This window comes from Grus americana, chromosome 19, assembly GCF_028858705.1.
Source record: "Grus americana isolate bGruAme1 chromosome 19, bGruAme1.mat, whole genome shotgun sequence".
In the NCBI taxonomy this organism is placed as follows: domain Eukaryota; kingdom Metazoa; phylum Chordata; class Aves; order Gruiformes; family Gruidae; genus Grus; species Grus americana.
In genome coordinates this window covers 3,386,224-3,405,272 of record NC_072870.1, presented here as the reverse complement: position 1 = coordinate 3,405,272, position 19,049 = coordinate 3,386,224, and the positions used below count along the sequence as shown (strand labels likewise).

The window sequence follows — 19,049 nt, the reverse complement described above, 5'->3', positions numbered from 1 at the left end:
ACACAGCCTGATTTTTTCATCTCGAATGGGGTGGGTGCATATGTTCATGCCACTGCTAGTTTGGGAGGTCTTGAACTGCTGCAGAACAACTGCATCAGACAGTGAGTAGAGAAAGGGGAAATGTGTAGTTGTATTCTATTTAATCTTTAATATTGGATTGTTAAGTTATTGTCTTAAAAAGTGTAAAAGCTATCATGTTTAAAATCACTGTCAGCATCTGAACCCTAAAGGACTTCCAGATATGAGCATGAGAACTCTGTTAGGTGTCAAAAATCACAGCTCAATGAAGATTGATTTATTTACATCACATCATAATGTCCCTTTTCCCTCTCATAGTGCGCAGGCAATAAATAAGCTGTCCCTCTTCCTCTGGAGGATAACTCCATCAGCCTCTGCCTCCCCATCCCTAGCTGACCCTCTCTCAGTTCACTGAAGCAGTCAACATCATTCAACCGTTGTTACTCCTTTATATTCACTCTTGAAGTTTAGCTCCTTTTCCAGACCTGAGGAAGGACCTGTTTTCCTACTCCTCAGTGTAACCACCTCTCCTCAGTGTTCAAATCTCCCGTTACCTGCATCCTCAAACAGCTGCTGACTGTGCTACTGCCAGTTTATCCATAACGCAGTTTTAAAGCTGTTTAAGCCTCACCAGCCTGTGTCTGGAGAGCCAGAATGCTGCTGGGTGCCTGTTGTGAGCTTGCAGTGTCACTAGCTCTTCCCCTCACTCCAGTTTGCAGTCTGAAGTGTTCCAAGTCCTATCAAAAGAACAACACAGTGCTGTTTTTTCCGATGTAAGCATCTATTAGCACATGCAATGGTTATTTGTGCTGCCCTGACTTGTCTGCACATCTAATAGGATACACGTCACTTGAAAACTTGAGCCTTGTTGTGTGTCCAGGCTCCATAGGAGCAGCGAGCTGTCTCATCGAGCTCTTGTGAAATGTCTTGTTTATCGGAGCTATCTTGACTTTAGAGGTGATTTTTCTCAAGACTTGCGCGTGGAGTTGTAACAGCTAAATCTCTACCAGTTCTCTCCTCCTCCAGGCATGTCAGGTTATTGCATTAGGTATGTGGAAACGTAACAAGTTGCAACACTCCAATAGAAAAATGTGCTCTTAGCAGCTACTGAAACTTTGTTCTCAATGTATTAATTCTTGTATAGACAGCTCTGCTGGCAGAAGCATAAATAAGTCCTGATTATTAATTATGTCTTAAATAAGTGGAAAGTCTCCAGAATGGCATACAGAAAATAGGTTTAAATTTTTTTTTTTTTTGGTGTCACTGCTGAAATTCAGTTTTTAATTTTAGCACCTTAATCCAGAATGCTTAACTTTGGATTTAATCCTACAGCTGAATAATATGTGGAAAAAACCCCTCACAACCTGTTATGTTCTGGTTACTGATACTGTGGGCTCTGAGGTCATGATTTTGGGGCAGTGGTGGTTTGTTATGAGCCAGACCATGATAAAGTCAAGTTCAAAATTACATGAAGGATTGTTCTAATATTTGTGTCACAACTGTGACTTGCCATTTCTTTTCCACACTGTTAATGCCAATGATTTATTGCTGTGGGTATCTAGTTGCAAACGTGCTTAGAAAGAAAAATCAATGTAAACTTAGCCAATCAATTATTATGCATTTTTCCAGGTACAAAGGGTTTGTGGTCTAGTCATGACACAACATTTTAACTTTTGAACGTTTAGCTCCAACTTTGGATGAAACAGCAGGAAATACAAAATAATAGGAGAGTGAGCACTTCATGTTGCTAATTTACCTGTATATTTGTACGTGTATGTGTGGTGGGGTGTGTTCTGGGTTTTTGAATGTATTTTTGTTTGGGTTTTTTCTTTGTTTGCATAAGAGAGGTTTCAGTTTTCTTGCACTGTTGCGTGTATCTGAACAGGATTTCTTTATTTCACTTTATAGGAGGAAAATGGCCCAAGCTAGTGCACCAGCAACATCCATCCGTGATGAGGACTCCTCTGAAAGCAGAATGGTGGTTACATTCCTCATGTCAGCACTTGAGTCAATGGTTAGTAGAGTAGTTAAGCAGCTGCATCATAACTCTGTCTTGGCACATGCAGGATTACACCAATATCCTGCCTCCTGCTGGGGAGCAGAAAAGGTGTAATGTTGTATCTATACCTTATTGCGTGCTGTCCAACCAGCTGTAACTCGGTCTCTTTGCCTGTGGAAAATCATGCTAACCATCTTCTTAACAGTTATCTTGTTTCTTGTTGTGGTGTGGTTGTTTTAAAAAATATATTGTCAAATAAACAAAGAGGAAATATTTGTTGATTGCTCAGGTACAGTGTGATTGAAAGGCAAGAGTATGTTCTGGTCTTTGTGATCTGTAATACAGATTGCATAAATGGTCTTGAGGGTCTTGAGGCTAATGCCTTGTCCTCAGCTGCTGTACCAATTCAGCAAAACTTGTTCAGAAAATACTTTTTTTTAAGTTGGCATATCACCTGTTTTGTAGAGGTTATTTATTGTGTGGTGAGGTTTAACGTTTGCCGGGGCTGTGAGTGGAAATGCCTGTCCTGTTACCTTAAAGCTGAGGCACTGCCAACAGTTTGGGTTTTTAAAATTGGTTTCTTAAATGATAAACAAGAACAAAACTTTTCTTTTTAGCAATGAAACTTTGAGTGGGATGCTTATAAGAGAATTGATGGCAAAGCCTTTTTTCCCAATGGGTGTATTTGGTTCCTAAAGGCTTTGTGTCGCTTTCTCCTCTCATGTCTCAGTTGTTGGTGTCTTTCTAGGTTACAGCAAACTGATCTTCTGAGTTCCTACGAGAAGTTGACTTGTGATCACTTCTTCATGATCTCACCAATTTTCTTAGGATCTTTGCCCTCTCCTTGCACTGCAGGCTTCCTGCTTTACTACTTTGCCAGGAATTTCTCCCAGCAGAACACACGTAGGTGTTGAGAGAGAAGGTGCAATCCTTCCCTTCTCCAGAGGAATTCACTTGAGCCTGAGCACAGCAGGCAGGACAAGGCAGACTGCAGGCAGGCTTCCTGCTTGCAGCCACACCTTTCCGAACAGAACGTGATGTGTGATAAGTGTGCTGCGAATGAACAAGACTCCTATACACTCTGCTGAAAGTTGGAGTTGGTGTAAGACACTCAATATCATTATCTAATAAGGAAGTGATAATTTCACATGGATTGATTTCATAAATCATTTTAATTAAAAACAGTGCAATCTCTGGGTCTAGACGAGGCCTTAATTTCACTAATGCATCTACAATGCTTTTAAGATTCCTGGTGGAAAAGCACTCTAGATGTATAAATTATCCTTTGCTAATGACTGTTGTGTTACTTGCAGTACCTTCTGAAGGGTGGATGCTGGCTGTAGAAGTAATAACTGTTTTACATGATACCACATATATTTCTATTAACTGTACTCTTAACTATGGTAATAAAAGCTTTTTGTTTTTCTTTTTACAGTGTAAAGAACTTGCCAAGTCCAAGGCAGAAGTTGCCTGTATTGCTGTATATGAAACAGATGTGTTTGTAGTTGGAACTGAGAGAGGAAGAGCCTTTGTCAATTCTAGGAAAGATTTTCAGAAGGATTTTGTTAAATACTGTAAGTTTCAATACTGTATTTTTGTATTTCACAAGCTGCTTAATGTGTATTGCATAATACTAATAACTTTGGGGAGCAGAGTTCTCTATATCTCAGCTACATGCTATAATTATCTTGGCTATGGCAAAACCAACTGTTTAAGAACATAAAAATGATCAGTAACAGTGGTCTTGTTTGGAGTGTTATTTCAACTGTGACTGGAAATGTTCATTTTTTTTTTCTTAGATAACATGACAAACTTGTACCATGAGAAGTATTAGACTGTCCGCCCTCACAGCACATCCTGCATTTCCTCTTGCATGTTTATTTTTCTTTGTATCCCCTCCTCCAGTCTTTTTTCCACTTGTGAAGGCTGGGTGGGATGTTGAACAGGTAGTGGACTACTTCTGTCAGCTCAGCTGGTCCTGGCTCTTCACATCACTCGTGCCTTATTAAAGCAGATGCATGTTTTTGACAAGATAATATTTTTTATGTAGCTTTTTTATATCATTGTTATTTAGTAGACAGAAACATGTATCTATGCTATAATCACTTAAAATTACATCTGCATTACTTTTGTACTCCTTTTAGTACATCTAGAGTGGTTTTTTTGGTTTAATTTCATTTTTAAGGTAAGGCAGTGAAACTTTTGTGTTCATAAAACATGATCCATTGAGCACAGGACAGTATTTTTACGAGTTAGGTTTCAAGGATTCAGTGACTCTTTGGGGGAGCATTGATGTGCTCATTTAGGAAAGTGTTGTGATGAAGCCTGCTCAATCAATAAGGAAATGTACCTTTACCTGCCTAGGGAAGGGGAGAAGATGCAGGTCAAGAGCAGGCTATGAGATAAGAATCGGTCTGGGGGGGGGGTTTAAAAGCAGCAGCTGTAAAATGTTTTGGCTTGACTAATTAAATACTGCTTGGAAAGCAACTACGTTTAATCTGTAACAGAAACATTTGCTCCTAAAAATGCTTTTGCTGCTAGCTAAAATTGTCCTGGAGGTTTTGTCTTGGGTTCATTTGTTTGTGTTGGGGCTCTGGATTTTTGCCACTACCATACTCACTTGGACAGTGACTTTCTGTGTGCTTAAGTGTATTTACTCTAAGGAGAGTCACCACAATGTTGCCTTGTAACAGATAACTGATACCAAAATGCAGAATTATGACCTCAGTGACGTCATCAAGTATGATGAATCAATTCCTTGTACATTTTTTACGGGGCCAGTCTTCTGATACTGATATTTATGAAAACTGTTAGCTGAGTAATGGAAGGGAGTTCAGTTTTTTGCCTGATTTGTTTGGTTTGTTCCTTAAAGGGCTTCCCTGAGATCCTAGATACTTTGTTTTGTTGCCAGTACAGTGGTATCCTGGGCCCTGATACACTGGAGACTGTATACTGGGCACATCTGTTGATAGGCAGTCTGGAGTAACTGGAGTTTGATCTCCCTGACTAGATCTGTATTTCCGGTTCTGTACCATGGGAAGCACTGGCTTCTCGTTCATGCTTGTGCTTGACTGTATCAGACCTGGTTTCTATAGATATGTGCATGTGTTTAAACCTTACATTACTTCTGATAATCCTGATCCTTTGCTTTATTCCAGTTACAAGATACTCATTCTTGGGCAGTGTTTTTGTACTGTCAGGCAGATGAGATTAAACAATATCCACTTTGAAAACAGTGTTTTCATTATGCTTCCTGCAGAGCAACGTGGTGTGGATCTGTGTGAATAAAGCCAACTAACCTCAGTCAGTGGTTTCACTAAGTGCGTATCCCCCATACTTTCTGGGGAGTTCTGATGCTGGCTTTATTGCTGACAAAGATGTTTATAATTCCAGATAATTTGACTTCAGAACATCAATTTTTAGGAATAATAGTGTTACATATTCCTAGCAATGCTGATTTCATCACTGCCTTTGACAGCTCTGAAGTCTTGGTGAAGTGTATAGTGTAAAATCTTTTGATCTAAAATGTAGAACTGTGGAGGCAACAGTTCCTTTCCCCTTGCATCTTGTTTCTTCAGTTAAATATGAAAGCTAGTAATAGTTAGTTGCAATTTTAGTAAGTGTTTTGAAAAAATCCAGGAAGGTCAGTTCTGTGTTTTTAGTAAGTTAGACTTGGGCCCTTTTCATTCCTTTATGATTAATAAAGGCTGTCAAGAGATTCTTATATTGTGTTGGAATTAAACCTTTAAAAAGTCAGCTGTGACATCAGTCTCTGGAACACATGGTGCTGCAATATTGAGAATTACCTCTCCACTTGTGTGGGTCTCTTCATCTTTCCTTAAGTATGGAAACAGAAGTATAGTTACTAAGCATTCCTCTGGTTATGTCTGATTCTTGTGACAAGTCAGCATGTGTCTTAAGTCTTTACTTCCACTTTTCCCACAGCTCCTTTGTATAGTTTGAGTAAATATGAAGAGTTTTCAGAATTTGGAGGGCTCAGGCTTCAAACTTGCTGCTTATTTTTAGTAATAAGTATAATTTTGTGGGCCAAATCGATGAAATGTGTAGATGAGGTTTATGAAGGAAGTAGTGCGTATGCTTTCTGGCAGCATAGGACTGATAAAAATAACAGCGGTCAGTGAAAGCGGCACTGGAGTTTGGTTTCTGTGGCTTTCATTCATAATGATTTTCACCCACATGGGTTCCCTAACGCCTAGCTGCAGGGGAAGGAGCAGTCCCACGTGTATCTTGTGTTCCTTGTTACCCTAAGAAAATGTGTTAGAAACAAATTATAGCAATGCTTTTTTTTTTTAAAAAATTTTAGTATATGTTGTGTACTGAGCATTGAAGAATGGGACAACAGGCATTAATTATTTAAAATTGGGTCAGATAATATATTCTTCTGAGCTGTTCTTAATTAAGATGGCCCTAAGCTCTATGTTACAGTTTGTTTCAGTCAGTGTAGAACTGCATGTACACATGACATGTAACTTGGGTAACCTGCAGGGTCAGTAACTCTGAGGCTGTGTAAGCTTGTATTGTACATAAAAAAAGCATTCTTCGAGTGCCTGCTCATATTCTGAGTATGGACAAGCATGGGTACTCATGCACTGTAAGCAATCAAGGTCATACATGTCTTGCCCTACCAGTACCTCTTTGTTTTACTTGCTGTTCCCTGCTGAAATGTATTGCATGGTCCCCGGTTCCTCTTGAACAGCCACAGCAAGATGAAGTGCCTCCTCGCTCTCGGGATTGCTGTGGAGTTGTGGGTTATCAGCCATGCCAAACAGGGGAATTATGCCTGGGGTCTCTCAAGAATGCTGTTCCCTTCACGTATTCATCTTTGTCATCTTGGCAGTTTCCCTTGAGGTTTGGTCAAGGTTTGGTATCAGCTCTGTGGAATTCATTCTCATTTGAATGGAGCTGGAGGTGGTTTATAAACCAAACAAGAAACCAGAAGAGGCTCATCATCCCCAGGTTGTATTTGCCTGTCAGAAGTGAACTTTCAGAAGAGGTTCCTGACTCAGAAACACCTTTTTGGTTATCTGCTCTGGACTGTGAAAGAAATCTACCCAGTGCTGTGTGTTCTCTCCCTTCTGCCAAGGAGCTGATTGTCCTCCAAGAATCCCGGTTGCCTCTGCTAGTTCTTCCACTGGTACCGGCTGTTGCACCATCGGTATGTAGGTTGCACAGAAGTGTAATCTGCTAGTTCTGCAGCTTTCTGTCAGCTCTCCCAGTTGTGCTGCTTTTTCCTTCTTTGGTGCCAGGGCTCTGGGCTCACTTGCCAGAGGCGGGGCCATCTTGCATCTGTAGATGGTTCATCTTGGATGATAGGTCCTTTATTTTTAGAAGCCTTCATTTCCCTTCTTGTGGTCTCAGGTTTCCACACTGATCTCAACAATGCATCTGGTATGGGCCAGAGTTTGGCCTCAAGTCCTGCCAGAGATTTTAGCCCAGCATCTTTCACTCTTCTTACCTTACCTCCATGTCCATCCAGCCACAGGTTGCAAGAGCTTCTTGTAGCTTCAAGAATACTCAGAATCCAAGTGTTTTTACTGGGCATAGCTGTTCCTACTGCTTGTGATGAAAGAATGACATACAATGCTCCAAAGACCTTATGGGAAAGATCGCTCAGCTTTGGCTCCTCAGTATCTTTGGTGTGTGTATTACTGTTCCCTTTTGGATATCTGCCATAGTCTGCAGGCAAGTAAAAGGACTCTTCCCATAAACTAGGCTACTGTGAACCTGCTTGAAGATCAGCGGCTAGGCTTCTGTCTCATTGAATCCTTCTGGCCTTGAACAAACAGAACTACTGGGTTTTCGGGAGATTTCTTCTTCTGACATTGTGCTCCCTTATTTCTTTGACTGCAGTTTAGAGGGGGGTGGAATAAGCAAACAAAGCCAGAAGCCTGAAAGGCTAGATCTTACTGGTTTAAAAAAACAAAACAAAACAAACTAGAAATTGGCAAGTTGCTAATTGGATTGGCAACTCTTGGACCCCTTTAGCCTGCTGTACTTTCCATCTGAATACTTGAAATTGGCATTTCTGGTCTTGTAGTAGCTTGTCCCTATAGTCTAGAGAGATTTAATCATGTCTAGCTATGGCAAATGCTGGCTTCCTGCTCCATAGCTGTAATTATAGCTATGCAGTGACTCTCCTCACTTCAGGTTTTGGCTTCCACAGAAGCTGCTGTTCACTGTGCAAGATCTCTTCTCTGTGGAGAATGAGCTTTTTAGCTTAAATCTAAAAGGTTTCAAATGCACAGAAAGACGGTAGAGTAATCCTTTGGTCTTTATGGATGTGCAAATGGGATTCTGAGTAGTCAGTCTGTACATCGCACCTACACTGGAGACCATCAGTCTACTTCATCCCCATGGGCTGGAGGATGTCTGTGTGGGATTAAAGCAAATCTGTTACTTCCTAGACATTGTTTTCCAGCCAGCATCTTCCCAGCTATGCCAGAGAGGTACGACTCACTTCTGTCTTTGCTTTCTGTGTTCCCTTCAGTGGCAGAATTTTGCTGGGCTGGGTGCTATCTGTGTTTGACATGAGAGATGGAAAGTGTCATGACTCTGTCTCAGCTTTCCCCTCTTTGCTTGCTTTCCTGATCTGTTTCTAGGGATTTTCCTTAGGAAATCTTCCTCTTGCTGTTCTCTGAGTGACAGAAACAGTTTATCCTTATATTAAATGTTAATGTTTAAACTATGATGGCACAGAACAAAGCTACTCAGGTGTTCCAAGTGTCTGACTTGTGTCCCTAGCCATGATACCGCAGCACAGCAAAAGTGCTGTCAGTGAACATGGTGTGCTCCACCTGGGTTTGGTGCTGTTTGGTGGTATCACATACACCATGCTGAGATCCTGGACAGCTGGAAGGCAATCTGAATGCTCTGGATATGCTTTCATCAGAAGTGATGGCTTTGCTCACCTCAAGAGATCTCACCAGCAGTGAATATGAGCTCTGTGGTTGCTCTCTGCATGAGGATTTTCCTACAGAGGAATTTGTGGTGCTGGCTGGAGTCATCCTCCATGGAAAAGTACGTATGGACACTGCAGCCCTAAAGTCCAGCTCTTTGAAGGCAGCAGCTTACTTTGTTATTTGTTTGCCTGTCATTACCTGTCTTATGTTGTTTCTTACTGACAAGAGGTACATGCATTCCAAATTGCCTGACTAATAAGTTGGGTTTTTTTTTTCCAAACTAAAAGTATTTTGTGAAATAAAATAGTCAATACTTAAGATTTTTTTTAAACCTCAATCACAGTATTCTCCATTGCATCACCACAGGTGCAATTCAAATACTGACAATAATAAAAGCGATGCTAGCAACAGGGCCAGTTCTACAAAGCAACTTAGGTGCCTAAAAATCTAGAACAAAGCTTCTGAAAGTCTCCATGACACCTATCTGTCGGCATCTAAATAGCTCATAAATCAGTAGTTTTGTATGGAACTGCTTTCTCTTTGTAGGTGACAATATCCAAAAAGCGTGGTGTAGAAATACATGACTTCAGTATTTTTTAACCAAAGCTCAGTAAAGTGTATAGCATATTGGTATAAATAGAATTTTAACATGCTGAAGCTCTGATTGGCATGTCTTGCTGCTTTCTTTCATTTTTCTAATGGATGGAGCTATATACGCATTTGATCCCATCTGTGCATCGTCTATGTATTTTCACTATAAGCGATGCTGAACAGACTGCGATATTGCAGGCCTGAGAGCATCATGCACGGATCTTGTGTTTACAATATGATAGGTGGGAGTCAAGCTACAGTGTGAATATTTTTATTAACTCAGTAGCTCTGGGTTAATTCTAGACTTGTGCTTAAAAATGTCTTTGATTAAATCTGCTGAGATAGCCCCTGACACTGCAGCTTGCTAGTTAGCGTGTGTACTGCACTGCTAGTCTGGTACTTTATTTGAATGCTCCAGTAATGATGTAAATAAAGTATTAATACGGTTGATTTGCTTCTTCCTTACTATTGTGATTACCTCTGATTATATTCTGTATATCTTACTTGTCACGCCTGTAGTAATTCGGAAGCAGTCTCTAAATGGGGCATCTAGCTTTTCAGCTCTAAAGCGGAATGTCTTAGGCTTGAAACTGAGTACAGACTGAATCCCCTGACCTGAATGGAATCAGCCTAATACCCTTTCAGTATTACTCTCATAACAGAAGTTATTAGTGTGTCTGACTGCTATTGATTGTGTTTGTTTGTCCTTGATATTATAACGAGGACAACCTTCATCATCATCTTTGTCTCTGATTATGTGTTACCATATTACAGTGAAAATACCATTCTGCAACTAGCTGACATCTTTTTATGTTGCTTGGAGACTAATCTCTTGACACTAATGCAGCTAGTTTAAAAATACCAGTTCTTTTTGACAACAATGTGCCAGTGTGGAAACTGGTTTCCCACAGTCATTTTCTGTGGCCAGCTGAGACTTCTGTGGCTTTTGCTGCTCCTGAAGCTACAGAATATTTTGGAAGAGAAAGGAGTCATTAAATCATAGACATAAGTAGTAAATGAAAGAAAAACAATAAGAGCCAGGCAGAGGATTAATCCTGACAAAACACTCATGAAGTTGCATGCATGCCATCGCTAATCTGTTACCTATTTTAAATGCAAATGGAGGGCTGCGTCTGTGATTCTTGCTTTAGCTTTGGTCTTCCAGTGCACTTCAAAATGGGTGCGCTTTACAGAATGTGTAGCAGGAAAACAGGATGTTGGAATAGTTGCTTTTTAAAGCTGTGACTGTCAGGATGCTTTCCTATTGTCAAGCCAGAGCTGTTTTACACCTTTGTAACTTTCAACCTCTTTTTTCATGCTGGATTTCCTTCTAGCTATTTGGGAGTGGCCTCTTTAGAACAACTTCTGCTAAATGCTGCTTCTGTTTGAGTATCTGCTGGATCAGGCTTTTCCCAGTCACTTTTACACAGGAACTTACTCAGCTGTGGCTCTCAGTTGTGTTCCTGAGTTTTCACTTCCCTTTCTGCAGCAGGTGACTTGGAATAATTTGCACTTCTGCAAACTGTAAGACCAGAAGAGATGGATGGGCATTCCTGGCCACACCGTAGCCCGTCACCATTTCCCAAACAAATGTATTTATTTGTACCATGTCTGTCACTTAGGAATTAACACGTTGCATCTCTGCTAGTAGAAGGGATCCCTGAGTGTTCCCTTGTCCATTTTACATTGTGTGATCCAGGTTGCGTCATGCCTCTTTAGTGACGTGTTAATGCTAACCTGGAGTTAGGTAGGGAACAGTTTCATAATCCTTTTTGCCTGGGAGAGCTGTCGGCATGGTATTGTGTATCTCCTTTCCTGTTCTGCAGCTCTCTGTGCAAGATGGTCTTCTGCATTTGTGCCCAGGCCTCTGTGTGACTGTAAAGTGGTAGCACTGTGAGTTAGGTCTGGGGGTCCCGTCTCCCTAGGATGCTACAAAGATGTCTGGAGTGCCCTGATTTGCTAAAGCTTAAGGGATATCTTTGCTTATTTAATAAAAACCGTGAAGCTTCAGACGTTCCTGCTGGAAAGCTAGGACACTTTGCTACATACATTGTGACTGCCTCCAGCATGCCGGATTTCTGCTTTCCCAGTCTCTTAAAGTATTTACATCACACACTGTTTATTGGAAGCACTAGTTCATATTTTGCATCTGTTTCTGCCCCATCGCTATTTTATGGGGGAGTTTTTCTGTTGCGGTTGTAACTGCTTGATAAATTAACTGAACTATGTTCATTCTTGGTATCCGGAAGAGCTTTTTTGACTTAGATCTTAACTTTCAATCACTTTCTATTTTGTATTTGCAGAATGTAGCCATGACTTAAAGCATCTACCCTTAAAGACTTGATCAGTTTATTTCTAATAATTCACATGCTTAGGAATTACTCTGAAGATAACATTCCTAGCACTCACCAAACAGTTGCAGTTACAAGTAATAAAAATAAAACCCAAAGCAATCATCCCCCTCTTTCTTACTGTAAGAGCTGCACTTTTCTGCCATTGCTGTCTCCATTTGAGCTCACTTAAATGGTTCAGCTTACTGTCCCCTCTGCCTAACCTTTTGAAATGCAAATTATGTAGGTTTTGAGCTGTCCTGTGCTGCATATTTCTCACAATTAATATGTATTCATTAGCTGAACTCCGCGTTAATAGCCTAGATCTTCATGAAAGACATGAAAATAATTCTCCTATCTCTTAGTTTTAATTGTTGCCTGCTATATTCTTCTTTTTCTTTTCTGCTACTGGTCTCCTTCCCTTCTTTTTTCCCCAACTTCCTAGACTGGTAAAAGGGCTTTACCTGAGGTGGGGGATGGCCAGCCCTGGCTAGCCATGCAATTTTGATGGTCTCCTTTGCAAGCCCTTTCTCATGGTACTAGGGGTGAATTAATCTGTTTTTCTTAAGTTTTACATTACTGATAGTTTCCCTTGTTTTATAAGTCAATTTACCCCTTTTCCCAAGTTCTCAAAATGAAAAGAAAAAAATGCATTTTCAAAACTTCCATTATATAGACAGACACAAGTTATTTTTAAAGAGTTTTACAAGATCACTTTCTGCCTGCCTCCCTCAAGGGTGCTTCCTTTGCTTCCATCATCTGCCTCTCTGGCTCCATGGATGTGTCGGGAACAGAAACTCGCAGGTCGTGTGCTGCTCCAGATGCCTTTTTCTTTCCAGCACCTTTAGCTTTGCCATGCGCTGCCTAGCTCAGAGCACCGTGCTATTTTTCTGGGTTTATTTCAGATTTTGGCTAACTGGCCTCTTTTGCAGCCTTATTAGAGCTAGATTGCTTGACTTGATTGTCAGAAACCTTTCGTACTTCTGTCTCCGCCTAGCCAGTTAAGGAGTATGAAGCTAACAGCTAATTTAAAAAAAACCTGCTAAGAAAGTTCAGGCACATTTCAGCACAGACCACCCAGCTCGTTCCCTCAGAGTTGCAAACAAACAGAAAATTACTGTAGATAGCTGATCTTTTTGAAATTCCCTGGCTCTTTTTGAAATTCCCTGGCTCTTAAATTCTGCCTCAGGTGTTTTGCTTTTCTTGTGGTTTAAGTGATCCTTTGATAATCATAACATTATTTTTCTTTAATTTGATGTTATTGCCCAATTTCCTGAACTGTAAAACTGTATGGCCTTTAAAAGCTCACAGATGAACTGGGTGGATGCATTATAAAACAAAGCAAAAGGCTTTTAGCCACACACACATTTACTTTCCCTCTTCCATTGCTCAGTTATTTTCGGAGAATAATATTCCTTAAGTACAAATGATAAATATATGTACATGAGTGTTGTCACAAAATAATTGTTGCCCTGAAGTTGCCTCTTGGAGTGTCTGTGCAGGGGTGACATTCATACTCTTACAATCACTTGCTGGCTTTCTCTACCTGAGGGATTAAAACCCACCTGATTAGAGACCACCTGATGTTGTAAGATGTGGGGACCGACAGCTCTTTTGCTAGAGGAGTGTTGAGCTCCATCAGCTTCAGATACCGAATCCTACCAGCTTTTCTCTGTTGTTTGTGTAGCTTCTCAACTTCAGGTCATGTTTTAGAGGAAATTGCAGTTAAGTAAATTATTTTTCTCCTAAAGCTTGATTATCTTTTTTAATTGTTTTGGGTTTTTTATTTCTTACTCTCTGGTGAGATGCGGACAGTGCAGGTTTTGTCACTTGTCTGCAGCATGACCCAGCAGGGCGTGCTCTGCTCCGCAGCAGAAATGCAGCCTGCCTCCTCCAAACAGCAGCTTTCCCCTTACGTCTAAGTCAGATGCTCTGAAGACAGACACGCTTCATGGCCTATTTTAGTCTGCTGCATTCAGGCTGTGCTTTAGTGGACCTTCAGAACAGGTGTTGTATAACACTGCTGAGCCGTAACTCTCTCTGGCAATTCAGAAGCGTACCAGCATCTTTTTAAGGCAGGATGCTGGAGAGTCTGTCCGTACAGCGGTCAGGGTATAGCTATCTAATTGCTGCCCTGCAACAAGAAAACATTGCCAAATTAAAGTTTGATTGTTTCAAGCATTCCATTTTCTGTTCCATCACAAAATTTTTTTGTAAGAGGGCTTTTTTCACTAAGCAGCCTATTCATTTTATGGTATATTCATTTTATAAGGATGGTGACAGCTGGGAGATTCCTTTTCCAGCCAAGTGGTAGACTGGACTGTCAAACCCAGTCTGCTGCTGATCAGGACAGGTGAGAGGGAGAGTTGTTCTGAATAACTAAAACACCTGGATAGTACAAGAAGATAAGAGAGACTCAATGCAAAATGAGGGGGTCATGGTAATCCTGCTGAAGCTAGAATAGCTTTTGCAGAGTAACTGAACTAATTCTGAGTATAGTCCCAGCTGAGTAGAATGCAGTTCTTTTACCATATAACCATTCCTCGTCCTTCCTGAGCCACTCCCCCTGTAAATACAGCCCATGTTGCACATGTCCCAGGCATCCTTTCTCCCAGACATAGCCTGAATCCTGCTTGGTGCTGTAGCAATTGTGGCGACAGCTTTGACAGAACCTCTAAGTTGTGTAACCTCCAGCAAGTGGAGATGTGTCCATCAGTGCTGCCAGGAGGAGATGAATGGCTGCTAGGTTTGATCAGTTGTGCAGAGCTCTTATAAACCGTACTGTCTATGAGACTTGATCTTGTTTGTCAGACTTGATTGAAATTGGCCAACAAACGTGGGAGAGATTAGGGAGGCAGATGTATAATGTGAGCTCAAGAAAATGGATGAAAATCATGTAATAAAAAAGAGAGAGAAGGATTTCTTCTAGTTAGGAAGGAAATTTTCTGTGTCTTTTTGTCTGCTTTTCATTTTAATGGGAAGTAAGCAGTGTCATCGTCTTATTTTTGTTTTGCTTATTATTTTTAGAAAGTGTGGGTACGCTTTTGAGAAGCTGCTGGCAGTAAAGGCGTTTTCAGTGAATCAGCCTCTGATGTGGAAAAAACCCACCCAAAAAGCGACACTGACACTGCATGTAGTTATAAATGGAAACTGATTTCTCTTATCCCCGAGTCTGCAGGCAAACCTTATAAGCTTTCATTAACTAAGCTCCTGTGTTATGGGTAAATAATAATATTCCACTTTTGCATTATTTTTTGTGTTATGGTAGGCCCTGTCATATTGCAGAGAAAGCAAAAGTTTCAGGCCTGAAGAGCTAAATGTGGCACGGAGGTGGGTTTCCAGGACACAAAGCAGACGTGTGGTCTGTAGAGGAAGGAAGAGATTCTCTTTTAAATGAAGATACAAGTTTTTAAGATGATAAAAGCGTTTTTACTAGAAGTATTGCTTCTTCAGCTCATTTCACATCCCATTTGTAATCAGTTGCTCAAACTGATGTTTGTTTTCTTGTATTAGCCTAGAATTATGACACCAGCAGTACTGGTAATGCAGATCGCAGTGTTTCAGACTTACCGCTGTGCTCGCTCAGGGGGAAGTCATGACACAACTTCAGCACTGATCTTTCTCTTGCACACAGGAACACAGATCTCTGTTTTTCCTTTCATATGCAGAACCTCTGTTGTTTTCTCCTATTTTTGCTGAGTGATTCTCAGCAAATCTTTGCAAGAACCGAACGGTAAGAAGGGAAGCTGCCAACTGAAACAATCACTTCCATTTGCTTTTTAATATTGAAAGCATTGTTATTCCCTTGCTCCTTTTGCAATGACTTTTGCTCAGAGACTAGAACGAGGTGTAGGGCTGAAATCATCTCTGTTCTGCGTGATGAGGACTTGTTTGCAACTCCTATTTGGCAATAAGAGATGTGTACTTAAAATGCCTTTTGAAAGGTGAAAGAGCTATGCTACGTAGGGGCTGTTGTGGCAAAAGTCAGATCCCTTCTAGAAAAAGTACAGCCAAGCACATATAGCATAAACAAAACCAGATATAACATAACTGCTGAATTAGACATCATGCATAGCACTAGCGAGCTATGGGACCCTCCACACCAGCATTTTAATGATTCCCTGGTGACTGTCTCAGTCCTTCTTTTCTTGGCAGTTTTGCTTTTTTTTTTTCCTACTCTATTACCCTCTCCTGGGATTAATAGTGTTTTCTACCTCTTAGTGCAAAAAAACCCTGCTTGGATGTGTCTTGTAATTCATCATTCTTACACCTGTGATATTTGCAAAGGTTGTATGGAGAATATAATAATTTTGGTGTAAATTTTAATTTACTCATTGTCCGTGTGCATAGATAAGTTCATTTCCCTCTAAGGCAAATAAGTTCTTAGGACTTTCCAGCAGGAACGCCTCTCCAGCGTCTCTAGTGTAAACTGGAGGCACTAGGTACTGGGGGTTTTAATGACTTGTTATTTTATTTTTGTCTTATTTTTATAAATAACTGCTAGGTGTTACAGAGGAGGAGAGGGCTGCAGAACTGCAGAAAACAAAGATTGTACCACCTGTAAGCAGACTGACAGTGGATATCGTGGAATTGGAAGCTCTCAGAAAGTCTGTGGAGGACTTTTTCTGCTTTTGCTATGGTGGGTGTATTAAAGTCTTCAAAATAACTGTTCTGGATTTCGAAAATTTTATTCCAGTTGGGAGGAAAGTACTGCATGATCTTGGTCTTCCAACTGCAGTGCTGTTAAGGTGATAAATTTAACTTTTCTAGTAGCTGATTCTAAAACTTACACGTATTTTGGATAGTTTTCTTCTTGGTGTGTTTCGTGGGCTGTGATTTGAGATTATTGCACAGCACAGCTTGTTTAGTTTTCTTTCAAGAAATCCTCTGCACCTGAGTGGGTTCCAGTGCACGTTCATGAAAGCAGTACTTGGCTTCCTGTAGAGATTTGCATCTGCACCTTGCTTTCAATCCAGTCCTCTCCACAGGTTTTATGAGGCACTTGTCCTTTTGCTAACTTGCACGCTCCTGACCTCATAACTATCTCCTTTTTTTGGTTCTTCCCTAGGTAAAGCTTTAGGAAAGTCAACGGTGGTACCTGTGCCGTATGAGAAGATTCAGAGGGACCAATCTGCGGTGGTAGTGCAGGGCCTCCCTGAAGGACTCGCATTTAAACATCCAGCAAATTACGATGTTTCAACCCTGAAATGGATTTTGGAAAACAAGTCGGGGATCTCGTTTATCATCAAAAGGTTATTTGCTCTCTCTTGTGCTGGTCTGTCCACTTTGGTTTTGTACTTAAGTCAAATTAATTTTAATTTTTAATTAAATACATTGCAGCCTGTTTCTCTTAAACAGGAGTGCTCTCTCTTTAATGTTACGCTACCAAGTAAGTAATGATGTCTTTGCTAAAGCTATGGGTTTTTCTTTCCATGTTTCCACACAGGCCTTTCCTAGAGCCCAAGAAGCACCTAGGTAAGTTACTGCTTACTCAGACTAAACAGGAACAAATCAGAATTTTAGAGTAGATAGCAATATAGATACAAGATTTGGTCATGTGGATAAAGTGGCAAACTGTGCAGATATTCCTAGATCGTGAGTTGCTTTACTTATGGAACTAGAACCTTTAGGTTTATGTGTTCTGCCAGGAGCAACTAATTAGAGATAAAATTTGTTCTATTGCATTCTTCATCCTTTTACTGAATTTAAATTTAATGTGAATTGGATAGTATCCTAGGGAAAGGAGAAGTGAACCAATGAAGGAGTGTGCATTGCATTTTTAGAAGATGCCAAGAGTTTGCAGTGCTCCGTGTTTCAATACATAGCTGATTTTGGCATTTATATCTCATTTTAAAAATTGATCTAATCTTCTGAAGTAGTTAAGTGTTGCAGTTCCTATGAAAGCTTCTATATATGAAAAACATCTGAGCTAACATGAGTAAATCTGCAAAGGTTTACTTCTAGTCTAGATGAAATCTCTTCTCCTGTTCCTTTCATGGGATCACATTGCTTTACTTGCAAAATTCATATATGTGAGGATTTGTTTTATGAAGAGGATGAAGCAATCTCTATAGGAATGTAATCAAAAAAGAAAGTTTCACTTTCTGAGGTGAAACAGCCAGAAGTTGATGCCAGATTAGTAAAACTAGAAATGTGTTGCCTGTGCCCAGTAAGAAGATTGGAGAGTGGGAAATTTCAGAAATTCTGGTAATAATAGATATCTGTTGAAAAAGCAGGGCAGGCTTTCAGTGTGGTTAATGACTTTCTGTAAACGTAATCTGTTGGTGTCTAGCCGTAATTTAGGACTAAGCTGGAATCTCTCTAAAACAATCCATTTCCTTCTAGCAGAGTTCAGGTGGGAGATCTGTTTAACTTTGTTTCCCAAGATTTTCACTTAGTGTCATGAAATACAGGAGTGAAAACATAGTGATGTATGCACATTTGAAGCAATTTTATATTGGTGTTGCTTTATAGATTAATAAAGCAATTTAACGAGAGATCTCGCCTTCCTATCTGTGAATACAGAGAATATGCACATATGCTTGTAAAATGTGAACAGATTTTTGCTTCATGAAATCAATGTTATGTTTTCAATTTGTATTTAAGGCTAATGGAGTACAGGAAATTCAAAGATTGTCTTTTAACTTTCAGGAGCTCATGTGACAGATCCTTCACATTCAATTATACCTCCAGGTGGAAGGTGAATTTAAAATAATGTGGTTTTTTTGTTACCAACTATGTATTTTCATGTAGTTTGTCTTTCTCTTAATGTGCTTTTTCTCTCCAGCTGACCTTTGGATAACTTTTGCTTGCCTGGAATTATAAAAAGCATGAAGTTGAATTTTCTTTCTTTTGACCATTATTTGTGGGGAAACTGTTAGGAATTAAACAGATGGCGAAGTTTCCCCTTGGTTTAATTAGCCCAATGAGTGTTTTAATTCACAGTCTGTCAGTGAGGGATAAGTTTGTCATGTTTTATGATATGGAAGTGATGGGGAACAGATGTAATGTTGCTTCCTTCCCTCTCCTCAATTAAAAAAAATAAAATAATTTTTTTTTTGTTAGCAAATGAAGAGATTATATGTAGAACAATAAAAAAAATGGTTAATGTGAAAATGGGGAGCAAAATGGCAAGTGTTTCTGTGCTTCTGAGTTTGCTTCTCATTAAATGGTAAACATGCTTTGAACATT

General features: G+C 40.1%; 1 protein-coding gene across 5 annotated transcripts in view; it reads left to right on the top strand.

Annotated features, from left to right (window-relative positions):
- Positions 1-19,049, top strand: part of GTF2I (general transcription factor IIi) — a 77,789-nt gene that overhangs the window by 9,174 nt on the left and 49,566 nt on the right. For all 5 annotated transcript variants that reach the window (XM_054847269.1, XM_054847273.1, XM_054847272.1 and 2 more), the window contains exons 2-7: positions 1,927-2,032; positions 3,453-3,591; positions 16,363-16,497; positions 16,927-17,110; positions 17,305-17,333; positions 18,510-18,558. In XM_054847269.1, coding sequence (XP_054703244.1) covers positions 1,934-2,032; positions 3,453-3,591; positions 16,363-16,497; positions 16,927-17,110; positions 17,305-17,333; positions 18,510-18,558 — 635 coding nt within the window. In that variant the 5' untranslated portion in view covers positions 1,927-1,933. The remainder of the gene's footprint in view (positions 1-1,926; positions 2,033-3,452; positions 3,592-16,362; positions 16,498-16,926; positions 17,111-17,304; positions 17,334-18,509; positions 18,559-19,049) is intronic.